The 19626-nt window shown below is 37.3% G+C and overlaps 1 protein-coding gene across 3 annotated transcripts in view; it reads right to left on the minus strand.

Moving 5' to 3' along the window:
• The window catches only part of ttn.1 (titin, tandem duplicate 1), a 132977-nt gene extending 125347 nt beyond the window's left edge, over positions 1 to 7630 (minus strand). The window contains exons 1-15 of one of the 3 annotated variants that reach the window (XM_052565195.1): positions 7405 to 7630; positions 5976 to 6079; positions 5608 to 5811; positions 5230 to 5517; positions 5025 to 5113; positions 4744 to 4946; positions 4196 to 4454; positions 2395 to 2460; positions 1972 to 2230; positions 1807 to 1882; positions 1510 to 1722; positions 1134 to 1276; positions 865 to 1052; positions 503 to 733; positions 101 to 339 (exon numbers count right to left, since the gene is read on the minus strand). In XM_052565195.1, the coding sequence (XP_052421155.1) occupies positions 101 to 339; positions 503 to 733; positions 865 to 1052; positions 1134 to 1276; positions 1510 to 1722; positions 1807 to 1882; positions 1972 to 2230; positions 2395 to 2460; positions 4196 to 4454; positions 4744 to 4946; positions 5025 to 5113; positions 5230 to 5517; positions 5608 to 5811; positions 5976 to 6066 (2549 nt within the window). In that variant the 5' untranslated portion in view covers positions 6067 to 6079; positions 7405 to 7630. The remainder of the gene's footprint in view (positions 1 to 100; positions 340 to 502; positions 734 to 864; positions 1053 to 1133; positions 1277 to 1509; positions 1723 to 1806; positions 1883 to 1971; positions 2231 to 2394; positions 2461 to 4195; positions 4455 to 4743; positions 4947 to 5024; positions 5114 to 5229; positions 5518 to 5607; positions 5812 to 5975; positions 6080 to 7404) is intronic. The other 2 variants (XM_052565197.1, XM_052565196.1) reach the window with 2 other exon arrangements.
• Between the last annotated feature and the right edge of the window lie 11996 nt (positions 7631 to 19626).

The following is a 19626-nucleotide window of genomic DNA, read 5'->3' on the forward strand; positions in this document are numbered from 1 at the left end:
AATATTTGATAAAATACCTATTTTCAATATCTTGATCAGATGAATACTCTTATTCTAATATCATGTAATTTGGTGTAGTGATTGAGAAGTCAAAACCTACCTGATTCTTTGAACTGCCTCTTGCTGAGAAAGCTGTGCTTGTGCTATACCAGTTGGCTCCACATACAGCTTTCCAGAGCTGACTGCATTACCCTTTATGTTACTGACCAAAGCAGTATAGATGCCCTCATCTTCTGACAGCACTGTAGGAAGGCGCAGACTGGCTCTACCATCCTGAAGAACCTCCATTTGATAACGGCCTCCATGTGTGATACGCTTGCCATCTTTGTACCAGACAATCTATAGTTCAAATAATACAACAGTTCATTCCAGTCCTCTATTTTGGCAGGCAAAGCATTAACGATATTCAGTACAATAGCAGTTTTGCTTGTGATATTTTCTTAAACGTTATACTTAGTTGAATGAATATCGAATACGTTTAAAGATAACTATTCAATCTTACCTTAGGGAGAGGAGTTCCTGTCATCCTGCAATGAAAAGTTGCACTCATTCCCTCCCTGAGTCTGTAGCTTTTAACTGGAGTATTAAAGACTGGATAAATAGCATCATGTTCAGAAACACTCATATCCAACTGTTCCCCATCCTCAGTCACCAGCTCCTGGTAAGTAATCTTCAGCAAGCGGAACTCAATTTCTTGGATGAATCTCTGCTCCAAGTTAGATATCTGTAACTCCTGTAAAAAAAATAATAATAATAATTAATTAATTATAAGATTCATTCTCACACTTTTTGAATTCAGAAGTTGGTTTTCATGTATGATGTATGTTTTTAAAATAGGATTTAGCAGCTTAAAATCTTTCATACCTGCTCTGAAATGAAGGACTGCATCATCTGGGTTTGTTGAGCCATCCTTCTCTGCATGAGCATCTGCTCTTTCTCAGTTACAGTCTCAACAACAGCAGGTATGTCAGCTTCTTTTGGCTCCTCTATTATAGTAGTTACTTCAGTCTTGAACGTCTCTTCCTGTTTCTTCATATACAGCTCATATGCCTCTGTAAAATGAAGAAAAACACTATTAACATTTGAACTAACATACTATTGCCATTTATAATAAAGCCACCTAGAAAACTGACCTTCATCAAGCAGAATGGCTGAAGCAGAAATCTCTCCAAGTGGGTTTCTAGCAAAGATGGTGTATTCTCCTGCATCATCAGCAAATGTCATGGAGATCTCAAGCTTACATGCTCCTGTGTCCTTATTGTAGGCAACTCTGTACCTGGAAGATGTATGATTTTTTTTTCATAGTAAGGTATTTGCATCATAGAACCCGAATTAAAGCAAAAGAAAAGAAAACCTAATCACAATAGACATAAAACTAGCAGATAATATAATTTGTTTATCCACTTATTTATTATTAACGAGTACTTTTTACTCACAGAAATGAAAAAAGTATGGTAAAAATGTATTACAAACCATTCACAGTGTATATATGAACAGTGTAAAACATACCTGTATCCAGTAGTAAGTGGAATTCCACTCTTCTTCCAGTAAATATGAGGCTTGGGGCTTCCTCCGACTTGGCACTCAAAGACTACGCTGTCTCCCTCCACAAGCTTTTGTACTGTGGGTTTCTTCACAAAGAATGGGGCAACACCTGCTCCAGCCTCCACAGACTCAGAGACAGCACTTATTTCAGACATGGTCTCCTCTCTGGCTCTAACCCTGTTTTTAAACACCAAGGATTTAGACTGCAAATATTATACTATTTAATATAGTATTACACCACAAATATTTCCATTAACTTACTGTCTTTCCTGAGCAGACATTTCGATGTGTTCAGAGACAGAAGAAAAATCTTCCCGACTTTCAATGTCTTCTGACACTGAAGATGATAATTGAACAAGTTAAAGTCAGGTTGCATTCACACAGATCATATCATTTTAAGACAAGTCAAATTTCATGATCTGGTACCTTTAACAAGCAGGTAGCAAGAGGTGCTGATAGTTCCAGCCTCACTGGTAGCAGTGCAAGTGAAGCGGCCACTATCTTCAGCAAAGGCCTCACGGATCACTAAGCAGGCATAGCTGTTTTCATAAGTGATCTGGAAGTCAATTGAGTTCTCAATTCTGTAATCCTCTCTGAACCACATAATGGCTGGGGTAGGGTAGCCTGAAATCTGGCACTCCAGAGTGACCGACTCTCCCTCGGTGACAGTCACGTTCTTCAAACCCTGGACAAAGTAAAAACAGAAATAAATATTTAAACTTTACAAGATATCTGACAAATATTCAAATTAAAGGTGTATCTATAATGTATACTAGCCAAAATAGTATTCATGTTGGACTCTGATACTTTCATTTGTACATAAGTTTTAAATGAGGAAAAATGACTCACAGCCACAATAGTTGGAGGCATCACTTGCTCTTTTGTGAAGGATGGGATTGCTGCAGTCTCAACAATCTGGATTGCAAAAAGAAACAATCGAATGTATAAATTATTAAAGTATTAGTATTATTTTTTTTTTTACTTTCTTGCAGCTTTTTCATTCATGCCTTTTCAGGCTTGTGGGGTTGAAATAGAAGAGCAAATACAAATCAGTAGTTCATAACAGTTATATGACACAATGATTGATGGATAAAAGAGAAAAGATGGTGAAAGAGCATGATTCCTCGGTGAAGCAGGTGAGATCTTTACCGAACAGCTTGTGTTTGCAACGGACAAAAAGCAGGGGGCGATATTGCAGCTGCATTCATTCAGAGTAATTTCAGTCAGATTTACAACATGAAAAATAAAACAGGGTAAGATTGTGTGATTCTGCTGTAAATTTGTCAGCATCTTTTAGCAGCTACAATAAACTATGCTATTATACGTAATATATTTATATAAAGCTGAATTGTAATTGATTAATATTTACTATTCTAATAATATTAATACATAAAACAAACTAATGACCAATGTAAGGTTGAACCCTAGGATTAAAGTCAAAGAATATTTAGTTTGTACACTGGTAAAATAGTTTGATGTCAGGCAAACAGTGACTGATTCTTGGTACCCTTATATTATCCTTCTATTATAAGACCATCACATGGCACAAGCTATCTCTAGAGCTCAGCATCTGTCCACATCCATCACAGTCAGCTTAAATAGACCAGCTATATCAGTCTCACTTTAAGCTACTATTATTTTATTGACAAAACAGGACATTTTAAGTTATCTGTTTAATGTGCACACATTTGTGCACATTTTTTGCAGGTTAAAACTTCCCCAATGTATTTTCAAGGGGGTAAAATAAAAAGGGTTCGTGCAATAATGTATTTCTTACCGTCACTATTTATATCTACCGCTATTCAGGAGATTCAAAGCAACCATGATTTATGACCATGACAACAATGATTTATACAATTATGTAAATCTATTTGCATTTGTAGCTCATCAACTTCTAGAAACTCCTCTTCAGTTTACACCATCAGTCTACAAATACTCTAGGCACAGACTTCTGTCCAACCAAGAAAAGAAAGAACTGTATGCATTCACATTTTTCCCACTTCAAGAGTAAGAAGCTGTAATTAAAAGGGTGCACATATAGCAACCATCTGTGATGATGCACACTGCAAAAAAACTAAAAAACTAAATAGTTAACAGTGGGTTCACTATGAAGTGATGTCTGTTGTGAAGAAAGTGGTTAAATAGTAATTAAAAATTGCAAATCTATTCAGATGGAAGAAACTCATTATAAAAAATGTTTTGCCAATTGATGTTAAATATCAGTTACAAAATGGCACGTTGGTTGAAACCTGCTGGGCTAACATGCAAAATAAAGTGTGTCTATTTAAGGTGTGACAATGAGGTGTGAAAACAATCGTTCCTGTCCACACTGGCTCTGTGATGGTTTTATTCACACTTCAGGTTAACAGTGGTCTCATTAAATTGTGTGTGGTCTCTTTTTAATCTCAATCTGTTTGCTGAAAAAGACAATTGATCTGTAATAGATTTAAATGACCTCTTGTCAGTGACCACACACAATGCAGCACTGTTATGTTTTTGGTACATTTCTATTCAATGCATTTTTGTATTTCTTTATTCAAATGTAGTTATTCATTTCTTAAAAACTTTAATATTTTCCCTTTTAATATTATCACAAAGACAAAATGCAATTTTTTACCACTAGAGGTCATATATGCAAAAATAGACCTACTTCTTTGACAGCAACTCCACCAGCTTGCTGTTGCATTGCAAAAGACCCTTCCCAATGCTGCTCCTTGTGGACAAATGTGGAGGAGGTCTGGACATACGAGGTCCCAGTAGTCATGCTGGTATAACTGGATTCTCCTATGTAACCCTCCTGCTTCCATGGAGGGAGTACATCTTGAGCCTGTGCGACTTGTTTGAGTGTAGTCATTGGGGACTTGACTGGTCTGATAGGGGACACGGACAGTCTTGAAGGGGAAGTAGGCCTAAAAAAAAAAGACGACGGGGTTTGGGTGTTGGTGTGATTAACAAAGGACAAATGGTACATACGAAATATGATTAATTTATTGTAAAGTTAAGTTAACATTAGTTACACAGAACACAAATTTATTATATAATCATTGCACTTACTTTTTCATAAGTGTGGGTAAGGAAACATTACATGTCACTATTGATCTCAGTTCATTTATTTGGAATATGTGCACTCATACAAGGTACTGGTATATGTAAAGGTATCTACTAAAAAGTAGTAATGATGTTGAAAATATACTTCACCTGTGAGGTGTGTGACTGGGGGCCTTAACAGGCCTCACAGGGGAAGGTGACTGATGGCGTGTGATCTTTGACACTCCAGTCGGTGGGGTTGGGGACTTGGAGGTCGGTTTAGGAGGCACACGGGGGCGTGCCTTGTGAGCCAAATCACCATCCTCTATTTGCATTTCCATCATGCCTGCGGACTCAAAGGAGGCATCCATTCTCTGTGAAGGACATGTAACACTGAGTTAACGTTTTTTGGCAGTTAGCTGCAGGTGGGATTTTGACAGGATGTTAACTACCTTTTCAACTCTAGCTTGGTGAGTCTGTGAAATCTGAGAAGTTGAAACAAAAGTCTTGGTCTTCTTTGCAGGCACTGCAACCTCCTCACCTGAAATGTAAAAAATACATATATATAAAAAAATACATACACAAATATATTTATAGGCCTACCATATTTTTAAAAAAATTCAAGTTAATTTATTTAATCTGGAAATCAAATCAAACCTTGAACCAGAAGTTCAGCTGTAGAGGTAGTACGTCCACTGCTGTTAGAAGCACTGACAGAATAAGTTCCAGAATCTTCTGGGAAGGCCTCAGCAATCAACAAACTGTAAAGATCTCCATCTTGAACAATCTGAAAGTCAGCAGAGCTCTGAATCTCAGCTCCCTCTCTGTAGAACTTCACCACAGGTGTAGGGATTCCTGCAACTCGAACATCCAGTCTCACTTGGCTTCCTTGTGTAACGGTCACACTCTGTAGTCTCTGAATGAAGTTTGGTGGCGCAGTTTCCACTTTGAGATGAAAAACAATGTAAAATAAACTTTTGATTGGCACAAAAAGTAAATGACAAAAATGTACAAAATGTTTCTATGACTGCTTACCTGTTACCAGCAGTTCAGCAGTGCTAGTGGCTTGTCCAGCGCCATTGGTGGCTCTCACAGAAAATCTTCCACTGTGTGCGGCTGTCACAGCGGGGATCATCAGAACAGCGCGGCCATCGCTGAACGAGATCTGAGCGCCGGGCAGAGCGGCAGCAGTAAGAACCTGGCCATCACGAAACCAGCTCACCTCTGGAACTGGATTACCTACAGAAAAACAGTGGAAGAATTTATTAAACGATCATTTTTGGACCAGTGTTTTCCAATACTTTTGTCTTGTATACCTACACAGGTTAGTCAGTAAAGCTCAGGTAGCCCTTTATCAATGCCAAAACATGCAGTATGTAGGTACTTTTTTTTTCGGTGCTTACCACTAACTTGAGCCTCGAACGTTGCAGCACTACCCTCAAGTGCCACAACGCTCTGAAGCGGCTGTGTAAATGTTGGAGCTTGTGTTGACATGGTAGAAGGCACCCTAGGAGAAAAAAAAAATCAAGTAGTGAATACCACATTAAGGCCAGATAATTGCTTAATGTCAACTGAATCAATTATACATACAACAGCATTACAGTGTATGTTACTTGACAAACTAGGGGGGCTATTTTTAGCTGTAAAAGAAATGAACTGACTAATCACTAACACCCCCTGCTCCCACCCGCACCTGGCCATCAGCAGCCTGTCATTTGGGAGAAGTGAGAATGGCAAAGCTGTTGAGTGTCAGGTCAAGCACCCAATTGAATACGTTAGAAATGTGTGAACAGCAACTGGTAGCTGTAAGATAAGGCTATTAAACAGCTAAACAACATAACTAACTTAACTAAAAAGTCCTGACCAACAATATATTTCAACAGTAAAGCAAGACCGGACCTATGTAGCTGATGTTTCAAATTATCATTGGCTTACGAAAGAACATAGTGCTCAAATTGTGGGCTTCAGATGAAACCCCAAAAGCTAAACTAAATTAAATAATAGTAAAATAGTTATTAATGTTACTATAAAATAATTTAGTCATTATATTTTTATACATTCTCACATGATGTAATTTATTAAGATTACCAATTACAAGGCTTTAGATGTGTATCATACTAATATTGCCCATACAAGATATATATTTTTTTAGATTCTCATCTCATATTATAAACACTAAAATATCAAGCTAATTAAATTATAACAGACAAATAAAGCTCATTATAACAGCTTAACACAAAGAAAGAAAGAAAGAAAGAATTTACTCGCAGTTAACCAATCTGCATCATAAGCTATATGGAAGAAACCAACAGGTGAGAGTATACAAGCATTGATTTACAATCACAAAGTCAAACTCTTTGTTTAATAAATAACAATAATAGATAAAATGCCAATACAAATTTAATTCCGACTAAATGGCATCATGTGGGAAGGCTGATATTCCCTATGACAGAAATGGCAGTCTCCAAAAATAATCTGTCCCTTCTTTGATTGACAGTCACCATGTGGCACATAGCTGGAGGTGCAACTGATATCTCTGCTGCTGATTCCCTTAAAAAGACATCATGGCCCAGCTGGGTCGCCACTCTAATGTGATCACAGGCTATTCTTGGCTATTCTGAAATCAGTGCACCATTTAATAACCTTCAGCATTATTATGTTTTATAAAAGTAACACAGACTTACTATCTCATACTTATAATACTGCAATCAAATAGCACATTGTCAGCAACAGCATTTAAAAAAAAAAAAAAAGGTGTGCAAACATGTATCATTGTAGCTTATAAAAAGACTTGCTTTAATGACTGTGTTCTACAGAGTAAATGCCACTTACTTGTATCACAAGGTTGCCTACACTTGATGGGACTGTGCCCAGGTGGCTAGTGCCTCAGCAACAATCCTCTTATCCAAAATGTTTCCAAAAAATCCAAGGTGAGAACGGTAGGGCCCCGTTATAACCCAAAAAACAAAACTACACAGGGTTTAGACCGTGTAGTTTTGCTTTTCCCTTGCAATCCCTACACCCGAGGCAAGGCTGGGAATGCTCCAACAGCTCAGAACTGCTAACATAGTTGTTTTAGTTTATATACCTTGAGACTACTCTGCATCATCACTAACAAGCCACTCCCAATTGGTCTCTGTGCAAAGAATCATGGGAAGGCAATGTATTTTATGAAACTTCACACCTGTTACTCAGTCAGTGGTCCCCCTCCAAGAAGTTAATGAAAGCTTGATATACCTCTCACTCTGGAGTTTCTTAACTACATTGGGTTTGTGGATTCATTGTTCATGCAAGTAAATGATTATGCTCATGCCCCATTCAAAGACATGCAATGCTGAAAACCCTTATGGCAGGCATTTCCCTGTTGATGACCAAAAGGAGTAACTGGCTGTCCCTGTCACTCAGAGGAAGGGCAAGGCAAGGCAACCCCCACTGTAAGGGATGGATATACTGGTTACAGAATGCTTGCTAACTGGCCTATTTTTGAAATTTGTTATGCATCCAAATTTGATGAACAAAACATCACAATTTACAACTTTGTTTCAATGGCCCTGTTGACGTTTTAAAGGGGGAAAAAAATGTAAGCTCTAAAATGCACTGCTTTTGCAACAACAAGACTTTGTAGCCACAGTTTACAATGTAAAATTCAACACCACTAAAAGCCACTACTAATGTATGTCTTCAGGTCTAAAACAGTTGGTGGCTTTTAAACTTTAGCTTAGCATGTTAATGCTATTCTAGAACAGAATTTTAAGAACTTTTTTCTTCTTCACAAAAATGAATCCTAGCTGACTCTAAAATACATGTCTTTTAAATAAGAATGACTCTCATTATGAAATTAGGTCATTACATCAGGGTAAATAAGCCTGCAGAAAGCAATATAATTTTTACATTCTCCTGACCTGGCCTCAGTTTTCCATGACAGTGAAATACTTATAAACCAGTGACACAGCCGGATTATAAAATCTTCAACATGAATAAACCTGACTATATTATAAAGCTGGGTGATGAGAAATGGAGTACAATGAAGATTGAAGGCATTAGCATCAGGCTAACATGAGCTTGCAGTTAGAGGAGCGAAAGAACTGATAATACATGCCAAAAAGGAGTGGGCATTTCATCAAATTACAATAAATCACATTACAAGCTAAACCAAGAGACTATCTCTCAAACATCAATATATAGGTCTATATTTTGCTTTAACTATATATTTAACTTTATACTTTTTCCATTTATCAAAATGTTGCAAAAGGTGAGCATCGCAGTGTTGGCACTTTGTGGAAAGTTGGTGGTCCTAAAATAGAAGAAAATACATCAGTGTTTAATTCATTTTAATTGAACATGAGCCAAATATCACAAGCAAATGTAAAATTTTTATAAAAATTCTAAGTGACAATAAAACAACAAAACTGGTGTTTTCACCTCCCAAGCCAGCTGCCTAGTTACAGTGGTAAACAGCTGCCACTAGTACTCCTGGTTGTATTAATGTTGATGCAAACAGGACTAGAAGTATGTGAAGAGTGACCAGTGGGGGCAGGGAAAGATCTGTGGGATTAATCTCTAATCCTAACCAAACAAAGAAAGTATACCAAGAAACACACTCTGGTCAGGCTCTTAAGCTTCATTAAAATTGTAGCATTTACACAATGACAAGACAATTAAAGCTTAAGTTAGCAATAACATCTTCTGTCATTTATCAAATAGGGTGGAATATTTAAAAGTTTGCATAAATAACAAAAAATAGGATAAAACAATGATAGATGGAGTATTTTAGTTTATCACCAAAAATGTCACTTTCTAGAGGATGATGTCATTATGGAACTGGCTTGTGATACTTAAAACGATATCACAAAATACCAGTAGGATATAGCAGGTACATAACACAACCAATAAATTCACTTTACAAGAAAATAAATTACAATTAGTGACAGAAAACATAAACAAAATAAATTTTAAAAATGTCTTAAATTATAAATTAAAATGCACAGCATAGTGAATGATCCAAGCACAGTTTAGCTATGGAAAAGAGCAGTCACATTATAGTGGACTACCATCATGTCCCCGATTAGACCAGAGTCATTCAGGGCTTAATGTCTGTAGCAAAAAGCTAGACTGGCCAAAGCAATAGAAGTGTGTGTTTGAGAAGGACTGAATCAAACACTTCTGGACAAGCAGCAAAAGAAATAACCACTGGCAGACAAAAAATGACAGCATGAATGTGATATAATGTGTGATAACTCATTTAAATAATTTGAGTATTGTGTCCGACTATCTAGATAAACTAACACCAAATGTAAGTACAGGTGCATCTCAAATTCGAATGTCATGGAATGTCATGTCGAATTTAATTTATTTCAGTAATTTAACTCAAATTGTGAAACTTGTGTATTAAATAAATTAAATGCACACAGACTGAAGTAGTTTAAGTCTTTGGTTCTTGTAATTGTGATAATTTTGGCTCACATTTAACAAAAACCAACCAATTCAACAAATTAGAATATGGTGACATGCCAATCAGCTAATCAACTCAAAACAAATGCAAAGATTTCCTGAGCCTTCAAAATGGTCTCTCAGTTTCTTCACTAGGCTACACAATCATGGGGAAGACACGACAGTTGTCCAGAAGACAATCATTGACACCCTACACAAGGAGGGTAAGCCACAAACATTCATTGCCAAAGAAGCTGGCTGTTCACAGAGTGCTGTATCCAAGCATGGTAACAGAATGTTGAGTAGAAGGAAAAAGTGTGAAAGAAAAAGAAGCACAACCAACCGAGAGAACCGCAGCCTTAAGAGGATTGTCAAGCAAAATCGATTCAAGAATTTGAGTGAACTTCACATGGAATGGACTGAGGCTGGGGTCAAGGCATCAAGAGCCACCACACAGACGTGTCAAGGAATTTGCTGAACCAACGTCAGAGGCGTCGTACCTGGGCTAAGGAGAAGAACTGGACTGTTGCCCAGTGGTCCAAAGTCCTCTTTTCAGATGAGAGCAAGTGTTGTATTTTATTTGGAAACCAAGGTCCTAGAGTCTGAAGGAAGGGTGGAGAAGCTAATAGTGTTAAGTTTCCACAGTCTGTGATGATTTGGGGTGCAATGTCATCTGCTGGTGTTGGTCCATTGTGTTTTTTTAAATGCAGTCACTGCACCCGTTTACAAAGAAATTTTGGAGCGCTCCATGCTTCTTTCTGCTGACCAGCTTTTTGCTGATTTCATTTTCCCGAAGGATTTGGCACCTGTCCACACTGCCAAAAGCACCAAAAGTTGGTTAAATGACCGTGGTGTTGGTGTGCTTGACTGGCCAGCAAACTCACCAGACCTTAACCCCACAGAGAATCTATGGGGTATTGTCCAGAGGAAAATGAGAAACACGAGACCAAAAAATGCAGATGAGTTGAAGGCCACTGTCAAAGAAACCTGGGTTTCCATACCACCTCAGCAGTGCAACAAACTGATCACCTCCATGCCACGATGAATTGAGGCAGAAATTAAAGCAAAAGGGGCCCCTACCAAGTATTGGGTTCACGTACGGTAAACAAACAATTCACTAATTTTTTTAACATTTTTATTGGTCTTTGAAGTATCATAATTTGATGAGATGAATTGATGAGATGAATTATTGAGTGAATTGGTGGGTTTGTGTTAAATGTGAGCCAAAATCATCAGAATTAAAAGAACCAAAGACTTAAACAACATCGGTCTGTGTGCATTGAATTTATTTAATACACGAGTTTCACAATTTGAGTTGAATTGAAATAAATGAACTTTTCCACGACATTCTAATTTATTAAATTGAACCTCTTATTACAGGCAGCTGTGGTACAATCCCAGGATCTAGAAATACAGCAATATGTTTCACTGTAGTTATTAAAAGTGATATTATTTTGTATCTAAAACACTGAAGTATTCATTTTATATATAGATTTACCTGGATATGGCTTTCATACATGAAAGTCTGTTAATAGTCAAATAATGCCAAGATCTATGCGAATACATTACAAACCATTTGTTGAAACTCCTTAAAACAAATGGAGGAAATGGAAATATGTGTTCCACTCAGTGAGGGTGAGTGGTGAGTACTCTTGCTCTTGTATGGCACACATGGGTTTATTTTGGTAGTCCATCACTGTAGTCTAAAGATGTGATTTAAACAGCAGCCATTTCTGTCTCCCTCACCAAGAGGTGGCAATGGTATCATGTCTCCAAGAGGGGAAGCTCATGTTTCACAGACGAACAGCTGCGGCCTTCTAAATTCAAGTTTGGGAAACTTAGTACTGCCACTTGGTTCCTTTCCTACAATAAAACAGGGATGTGTTTTTCATACACACGATTGTCACTAAATGTACTACAGCTACAAACTGATTTTAAATGGAGAAAATTGATAAAATTTGGGTGTTGGGAGCTAAAAGCTGGGATGAGGCCACCAAGTTTTGGGATGTTGTGGACTCTGTGAATCATTAAATGCAACACAAACATGAAGGCTTCTACTGGACTCTACAATTCCTGCTTGTGTTGCTGGCTTTCAAAATAAGGTCATTTCAGGGATGCACTGCCTGGGAAGGCATTTGGTGAACGGGGTGACATAAATGGCAGCTGCATGGACAAAGACAATCACTTCAGAGGTACTACAGTGTGACTGTGGTCAAGTTATTTTATGACTAACTAACGCAAAGATCTTTTATACCATAAATGAAGAAAAAAAATATTTTGCATTAAGATATTTACAGTCCAAAATAACACTGACACTATATAATAACACTATAATGTTATTCCTTCCTAGCAAACATTCTCAAAAGAATCTAATCTTCTTCTGTCAAAATAGCATGCTGTGTCACATGACAGGCAGCAGCAACTGCACCTCTTGGCAGTCAGCAAGTTTCTGCATGCATATTCAAAAGGTAGCTCCAGCAGCAGTAAATCAAGAGACCTGCCACATAGCTTAATTATAAAGCTCTTACACAAACTCTTACCACGAACGTTATGTCACCGCTATTACTTTAAAGGGTTTAGTTATGCTTCATGTTTCTTTGTAAGCTTAACAATAAAATGTGCAGAAATTGAATAAATAAAAGTTACAATAAGACTATATAGTACAATAATACTATATATTTCATACTCATTTTCTTAATTTGTGTGGTCAATCAAATATTTTCACCTTTCCTGAGGAGCTGAACAGCATACTAGTGCCTCCTTGTGGACAACCCTTGGGGAAAACTTATAAAAGACCATCACCTTGTCCACTTCTGTGATCCATAAATAGAAAATCAGGGCCCTTATTCACAAAACATTTTATCTTGGAACTAAGAGTTCTCCTAAATAGCATTTAAAGTTTTTAGCTAAGGGTTTTCTCTTAAAACCAATTCACAAAGCTGCTGAAACAAACTTTAACTAAGGAATAGACAAAAGTCTTAAGATAAGAGTAAGAGCGGGGTTGACCTTGTTGCTATGGATTTCGTCAGTATACTTACTAAGTACCCAATTGATTGGCTGATAGCCTCTGTCAGAATTTTTTTCATAGAAATATTGTAGAGTGCAATATTATGTTGCCATATTCAAATAAAGGTTTAGAAATGCAGGCTAAGTGTCACTAATTAAACAAGTAGGCTATATATTCAGCTCATTTTTAGCCTTTTATGTATGCTTCTTGTAAACAATTAGTCAATATGAAAGTCGTGACATTTACCAAGTATGGTAACCCATACTCGGAATTGGTGCTCTGCATTTAACCCATCCAAGTGCACACACACAGCAGTAAGAAATGAACACACACCCGGAGCAGTGGGCAGCTATATATCCAGCGCCCGGGGGGAAACTGGGGGTTCAGTGCCTTGCACAAGGGCACTTCAGCCATGGGTATTGAGGGTGCTGTTCATTGAATTGGTTAATTTAAAAGTTTCACTCGGTATAGATATATTTTTCATTTCTGTAATAAGTCAAGAATACACAAAGTTTCGAAGTGACGCGCACAAGTTCACAGAGTCCGAGGTGACAGAAAGCGCATCATTGCTTTCATTATTTGACAAAAACACAGTGTTGCGTTGTTATTCTTATTGCACACTGATAAACCTAGAGTCTTTACAGATACAACAGATGCATTACTATTATCTGTATGACCAAAAAACACTCTGCACGTGAACTGCACATTTTTTCTAGGCTAACATTAGATTGAGCTGCCATGTAAAGTTGCTACTACATACATATATCAAATGATAAGCCATAGGCTATTTGAGGTCGATGAATGTTAGGTGAACATATGGATGTCCTGCCCAATGTACTATATTACCACATAGACAAGCCGTTAATGATTTGTCCATCACGGTCTGCATGATTTCACTTCATGTAGAATAGTTTTTTTCTGCGACTAATACAATTTTGGTAATATGCATATAAACAGCCTTTTAATTAGCAGAGTAGAATAATCATGGCTGATAGTAAGACATGTAAACATAAAAGAAAACCAAAATTGTATGCAAGTACAGCTATATATTAAGGATATAATCAAAAATGTGGAGTTGGGATAACCTCCAAACCAATGCCGATACCTTTTTAAAAGCTCATTATTGTCAAATGTTTCTAAAATATTTATATTCCAAGGTAGACTGATGGCAACAGCCATTTTATGATAGTTTGGATTTGGTCTTAGTGACTTAGGAGTCCTTTTCAGTACTCCTAACATTTCACAGATTTAAGAGCTAATTTTAGCACTAAAATTCTTTGTGAAATACTCTTAAAACAAAAATTTAGGAGTCCTAAATTAAAATCTTAAATATTTTAATTTAATAAAAATATTAAATTAAAATATTAAAATAGTCCACTATTTTTAAGATTTTCTCCTAAATCAGTGAGTTATGAGCTACTCTTAGCCTTAAGATGTTTTGTGAATACGGGCCCAGATCTAAATACATCCACTTCTGTATTCCATATTATATATATATATATATATATATACACTGTACAGTACAGACCAAAAGTTTGGACACACCTTCTCATTCAAAGAGTTTTCTTTATTTTCAGTCACACTTTGAATTAACACATGTGGAATTATATATGGAATTATATACATAACAAAAAAGTGTGAAACAACTGAAAATATGTAATATTCTAGGTTCTTCAAAGTAGCCACCTTTTGCTTTGATTACTGCTTTGCACACTCTTGGCATTCTCTTGATGAGCTTCAAGAGGTAGTCACCTGAAACGGTCTTCCAACAGTCTTGAAGGAGTTCCCCGAGTGATGCTTAGCACTTGTTGGCCCTTTTGCCTTCTGTCTGCGGTCCAGCTCACCCCTAAACCATCTCGATTGGGTTCAGGTCCGGTGACTGTGGAGGCCAGGTCATCTGGCGCAGCACCCCATCACTCTCCTTCTTGGTCAAATAGCCCTTGATGCCTTCAGTGTGACTCTACAATTTTCATAGTCATGAAAATAAAGAAAACTCTGTACTATATATATATATATATATATATATATATATATATATATATATATATATATATATATATATATATATATAGATAGATAGATAGATAGATATATAGATATATAGATAGATATATATATATATATATATATATATATATATATATATATATATATATGGAATACAGAAGTGGATCTTCCTAACCCCCCAAAAAGATCTACTTTAATTATTTGTCCTATTATTTGGTCAGTTTGTTTATTTTAAAAAGAAGATTTCACCTTAGCATTTTTTTAAAGTTGTATTTTAAAATATTGCGCCATCCAGTGGTTAAATATGAAAATAGCAGTGAAAAACAAGGGAAAAATATCTCCTTTATAGGATACTTACCTAATTTTAAACTAAGAGGGGAAAAATGTCAGCACACTGAAATTACAGCTCAGTTATTACAGATAATTACTGCATTTACAGTCATATAAAAGCAAGCTAGCGACTTTAAAATTGTGCACCCCTAAAAAATATGTGAAAACATAAAACTTGTATCTTAGATTTTCTGAGTAGACTCATGTGAATTCTGTTGACAAACACAAACATTACAGATTGTCATGGGAAAGTTCCTCACTACTTTCCCCATGGTACTTAATGAGGTATTTGAATGCATACTTTTTACACTTTTAGTAGAGGTGTTAGGACAATGACAATGAGCACTTAAAATACTCTACACAAGCCACCAAGACAATTAGTCAAAGCATACCTGATTATCTCCAAGGAGTGGCTTGAAAGAGTCCTGCCCACTCTCCCCATAGCTCACAAGAATTGGTGTGTAATGAGTTAATTATAAACATTTGCTCCAGATCAATGCTTCTTGTGCTCCAGAACTCCAACTGATTCCAGAGAGTAAAGAAATATGATTACAACATGAAAAACAAAATCCTAATTTCTAATAGAAAGCTCAGAAATGGTCCCTATATGATCCTGGAATGTTGACCCTCTGTCTTGTAATTTGGATGTTTTTAATTTATTTCTATTCTCCTCTATAAAAGTGTATGTTAAGAATTTATTTGCTAAAAAAAAAAAGTAGTTTTGCATTTTAACCACTGAATGCCTAAAGGGCACGCCTTTTCTGTTTCCGCTCCAAATCATATTGGAAAATAATAAATAAAACATTGTCTAAACAATGATTTCAATAATTTTGACAGAATTAGAAAAATACAATTTTAATGTTAGGTCAAATATAATGCATTTATAATATAGAGCACGTTTCCACCAGTCCTTGAGAGTTATCTTATTCACATACATAACATTCACAACATGTTACGTTCATCAAGTTTGACAAACATTTTAGTGGATGACTGGGCCATTACTTACTCGAGAGAGATTACCCAGATGGCATGTATAAGTAATCGGCCTAAAGTGTGGCCAGGCCTCCGAACTCCGAAGTGCGTGAAGGACGCTCCCGCCTTCGCTGGGTAATTGCGACACCAGAGGTTCACGATCAACGCTCTGTCGCATAGCAACGGTGCGAGAGGAAAGCTGACAAGAGGACAAACTGATTTTGTTTTTGTTTAACGTTATAATGGAGGGGACGATGATGTAGCTCAGGCTAAGCCAAGACCGAGGCCTGGTAAAATACACTGGTTTGCCATGTCCTTTGTCGAATTACAACTTTAAATTAAATGCAGGAATTGACTTGGAGCTTACTTCAATAACGTAATGATACATGAAAAACTACAAAATACACACACACAAGTAGCAGTTCAAATGCAGACTGATATCTTACAAAGGTGCGATCTTATATACTTTATTGTTTTGACCATGGTGATCATTTGTAAGCCTAGACAGGTTAGCAAAAATAAAACTGTGAATACAAAAATAGCGGAGTACAGCTCAGTGTTCAGTGGCAGCTGTCACAGCTGAACAGTGTTCTGTTTGACTGGTCCGAGTCCTTCAGATGCAGCCGTTCATATCCTATAATTAGCAACAATTTATTAATATTCTGAAAAAATGGTGATACCATAATTTTTTTAATAATCAAGAGGTGGATTGTAAGGAAATATATTTGTTTTTCTCAAACAAATATAAAGTAATACGTTTTCTTTTTTTCTCGTTGACAGCAAGCAACACTAAAAATATGGTCTTTACAAGATGATGCATTGTTGTAGATTAAGCTCCCCAACAGTATATTTATTAGGCAACTTTAAATGTAATAACCTTGAACATATTCAGAAGTAAAATGCTACATACACAGTAGCTAGTGTAGAAGTAATGTTAATGCAAAACCATCCTAAGTTTTTCACCAATGTGGTATTAGTAGTTACTAAAAGTAGTACTAAAGTACCTGAATATTTCTTGTAATAATTACATTTTCATAGCTCCTAACAATTTCTCTTTTCCTTCTTTTCCTAAATCAGACCAGACCCCTGCACTGCAGGATAAAGCTGAATGTGCCAGCACTGGACAGGTTTTTAATGGTTTTCAACTGAGCAGCGAGGCCCTGACAGTGCTGCTGGATCTTCTGAGAAGTGAACAGCAACAGTGATGGGGTGTCACAACCCAGACCCTGGTGTTTCTCTTCTGTCTGCTACATCATACAGAGTGGTCTCCAAAGTGTTTGACATGTGCCTCGTTCCACTGTCCACTGCATTGTCCACAAACTCTCTGAGGAGGTGCTGGTCATTATTTACCAAGAGATTCACCTGCTGAAGACCCCAGAACACATGGAGGCAGGGCCGGGCTCAAACTGATGTTGTTTTTCTGATGTTAAAATGGTTGTAAAAAGTGATTTCAGTGATGTATAGGACAATTAGTTTGGACCCACTTATATTAAGTGGCCTTAACTACTATGTACTTACATTAATTAATAATTTAGTACAATGTACTTATTGTGTACATACATGTTTTTACATTGTACTTATATAAAACAAAAACTACATGTAATTACATCTGTATTTAATTCCTGTAATTACATTTATAATTACACTGTTGACCCATAGTTTACACCTTAACTTACCCATACCTACAACCCTCTCCCTAACCTTACCCCTATCCCACCTCAATAGCAGCAAAAGTGTTTTACAATACAATATGAACAGATTTTCAGGAACTTATCTTTCAACAATACTCCAACATAAATTGAGACCACAGTCAAAGGGTGTACTGATATTTGTACCAGTATTGACATTTTTTCCTGGGAAATTGTTTTGCTTATACAGACAGACCCGAACACAGTCATCCTTTAGCCGTGTCAACCATCTTTTATTATTATTTCCTCACCTTTTTACCTTTGCCCTTGGACACACCCCTTTAAAGCACCCATGCATAACAACACAGAAATGAAGGGCGACTTTGCTTTTTCGAAATTTGTCAGCCTTCGTCACGCCGCGGTAATGCAATCGGCCTTGAAATGCGGTCTTCGGAGGGCACATTCTGACTTTGGGACAGCTTATGGCTGCATCTGAAAACTTAGGCAGATGACTTGCTGCCTCGCTGCCGTATCAGGCAATGACTTTGCAGACAGCATTTTTGAAGGCACCTCATGAAACTGATTTCGGACATGCTTCTGAGGCAGAGTAATGGTTTTAACAGCAAAATAAAGAGGGCTTTGGTGATAACTAAGTGGATATTTAATTACTGCAATATTAATTTCTCGCTAGAAATGGCAAAAAGTGGAAAACGTTGATCAAAAACATACATTTACACAAAAAAACTGACCACCGTCTGCAACTTTCAGACGAACTGATTCAAATGATTTGCGATCCCCAAACTGACTCAAATGATTCGCGAACCCGCTACGAACTTCCGAACTGATTCAATTGATTCGCGTTCTCCGAACTGACTCAAATGATTCGCGAATCCGCTTTGAACTCCCGAACTGACTCAAATAATTCGCGAACCCGCTTTGTACTCCCGAACTGACTCAAATGATCCGCTAACCCGCTACGAACTCCCGAACTGATTCAAATGATTCGCGAACCCGCTTTGAACTTCCGAACTGACTCAAATGAATCGCGAACCCTCTACGAACTCCCAAACTGATTCAAATGATTCGCGATCCCCGAACTGACTCAAATGATACGCGAACCCACTTTGAACTCCCGAACTGATTCAAATGATTCGCGATCCCGCTCCGAAGTCCCGAACTGACTCATATGATTCGCGAACCCTTTCCGAACTCTCGAATTGATTCAAATGATTTGCTATCCCCAAACTGACTCAAATGATTCGCGAACCCGTTTTGAACTCCCGAACTGACTCAAATGATTCGCGAACCCTCTACGAACTCATGAACTGATTCAAATGATTCGCGATCCCCGAACTGACTCAAATGATTCGCGAACCCACTTTGAACTCCTGAACTGACTCAAATGATTCGCGAACCCGCTACGAACTCCCGAACTGATTTAAATGATTCGCGATCCCGCTCCGAACTCCCGAACTGACTCAAATGATTCGCGAACCCTCTCCGAAACTCTCGAATTGATTCAAATGCTCGCTCCGAACAAAAAAAAGGTCACCGGGACGTCGAGCGTACGTTCGTGGAGACGTCCCACGGACATTCACGGGGACGTTCACAGGACGTGCAGCGGCCATTCAGGACGTTTAGGGGACTTTCGCTTTAAATCCTCTTAATGTAATTTTATTG

This window comes from Carassius gibelio, chromosome B9 (genome assembly GCF_023724105.1).
Source record: "Carassius gibelio isolate Cgi1373 ecotype wild population from Czech Republic chromosome B9, carGib1.2-hapl.c, whole genome shotgun sequence".
NCBI classification, from domain to species: Eukaryota; Metazoa; Chordata; class Actinopteri; order Cypriniformes; family Cyprinidae; genus Carassius; species Carassius gibelio.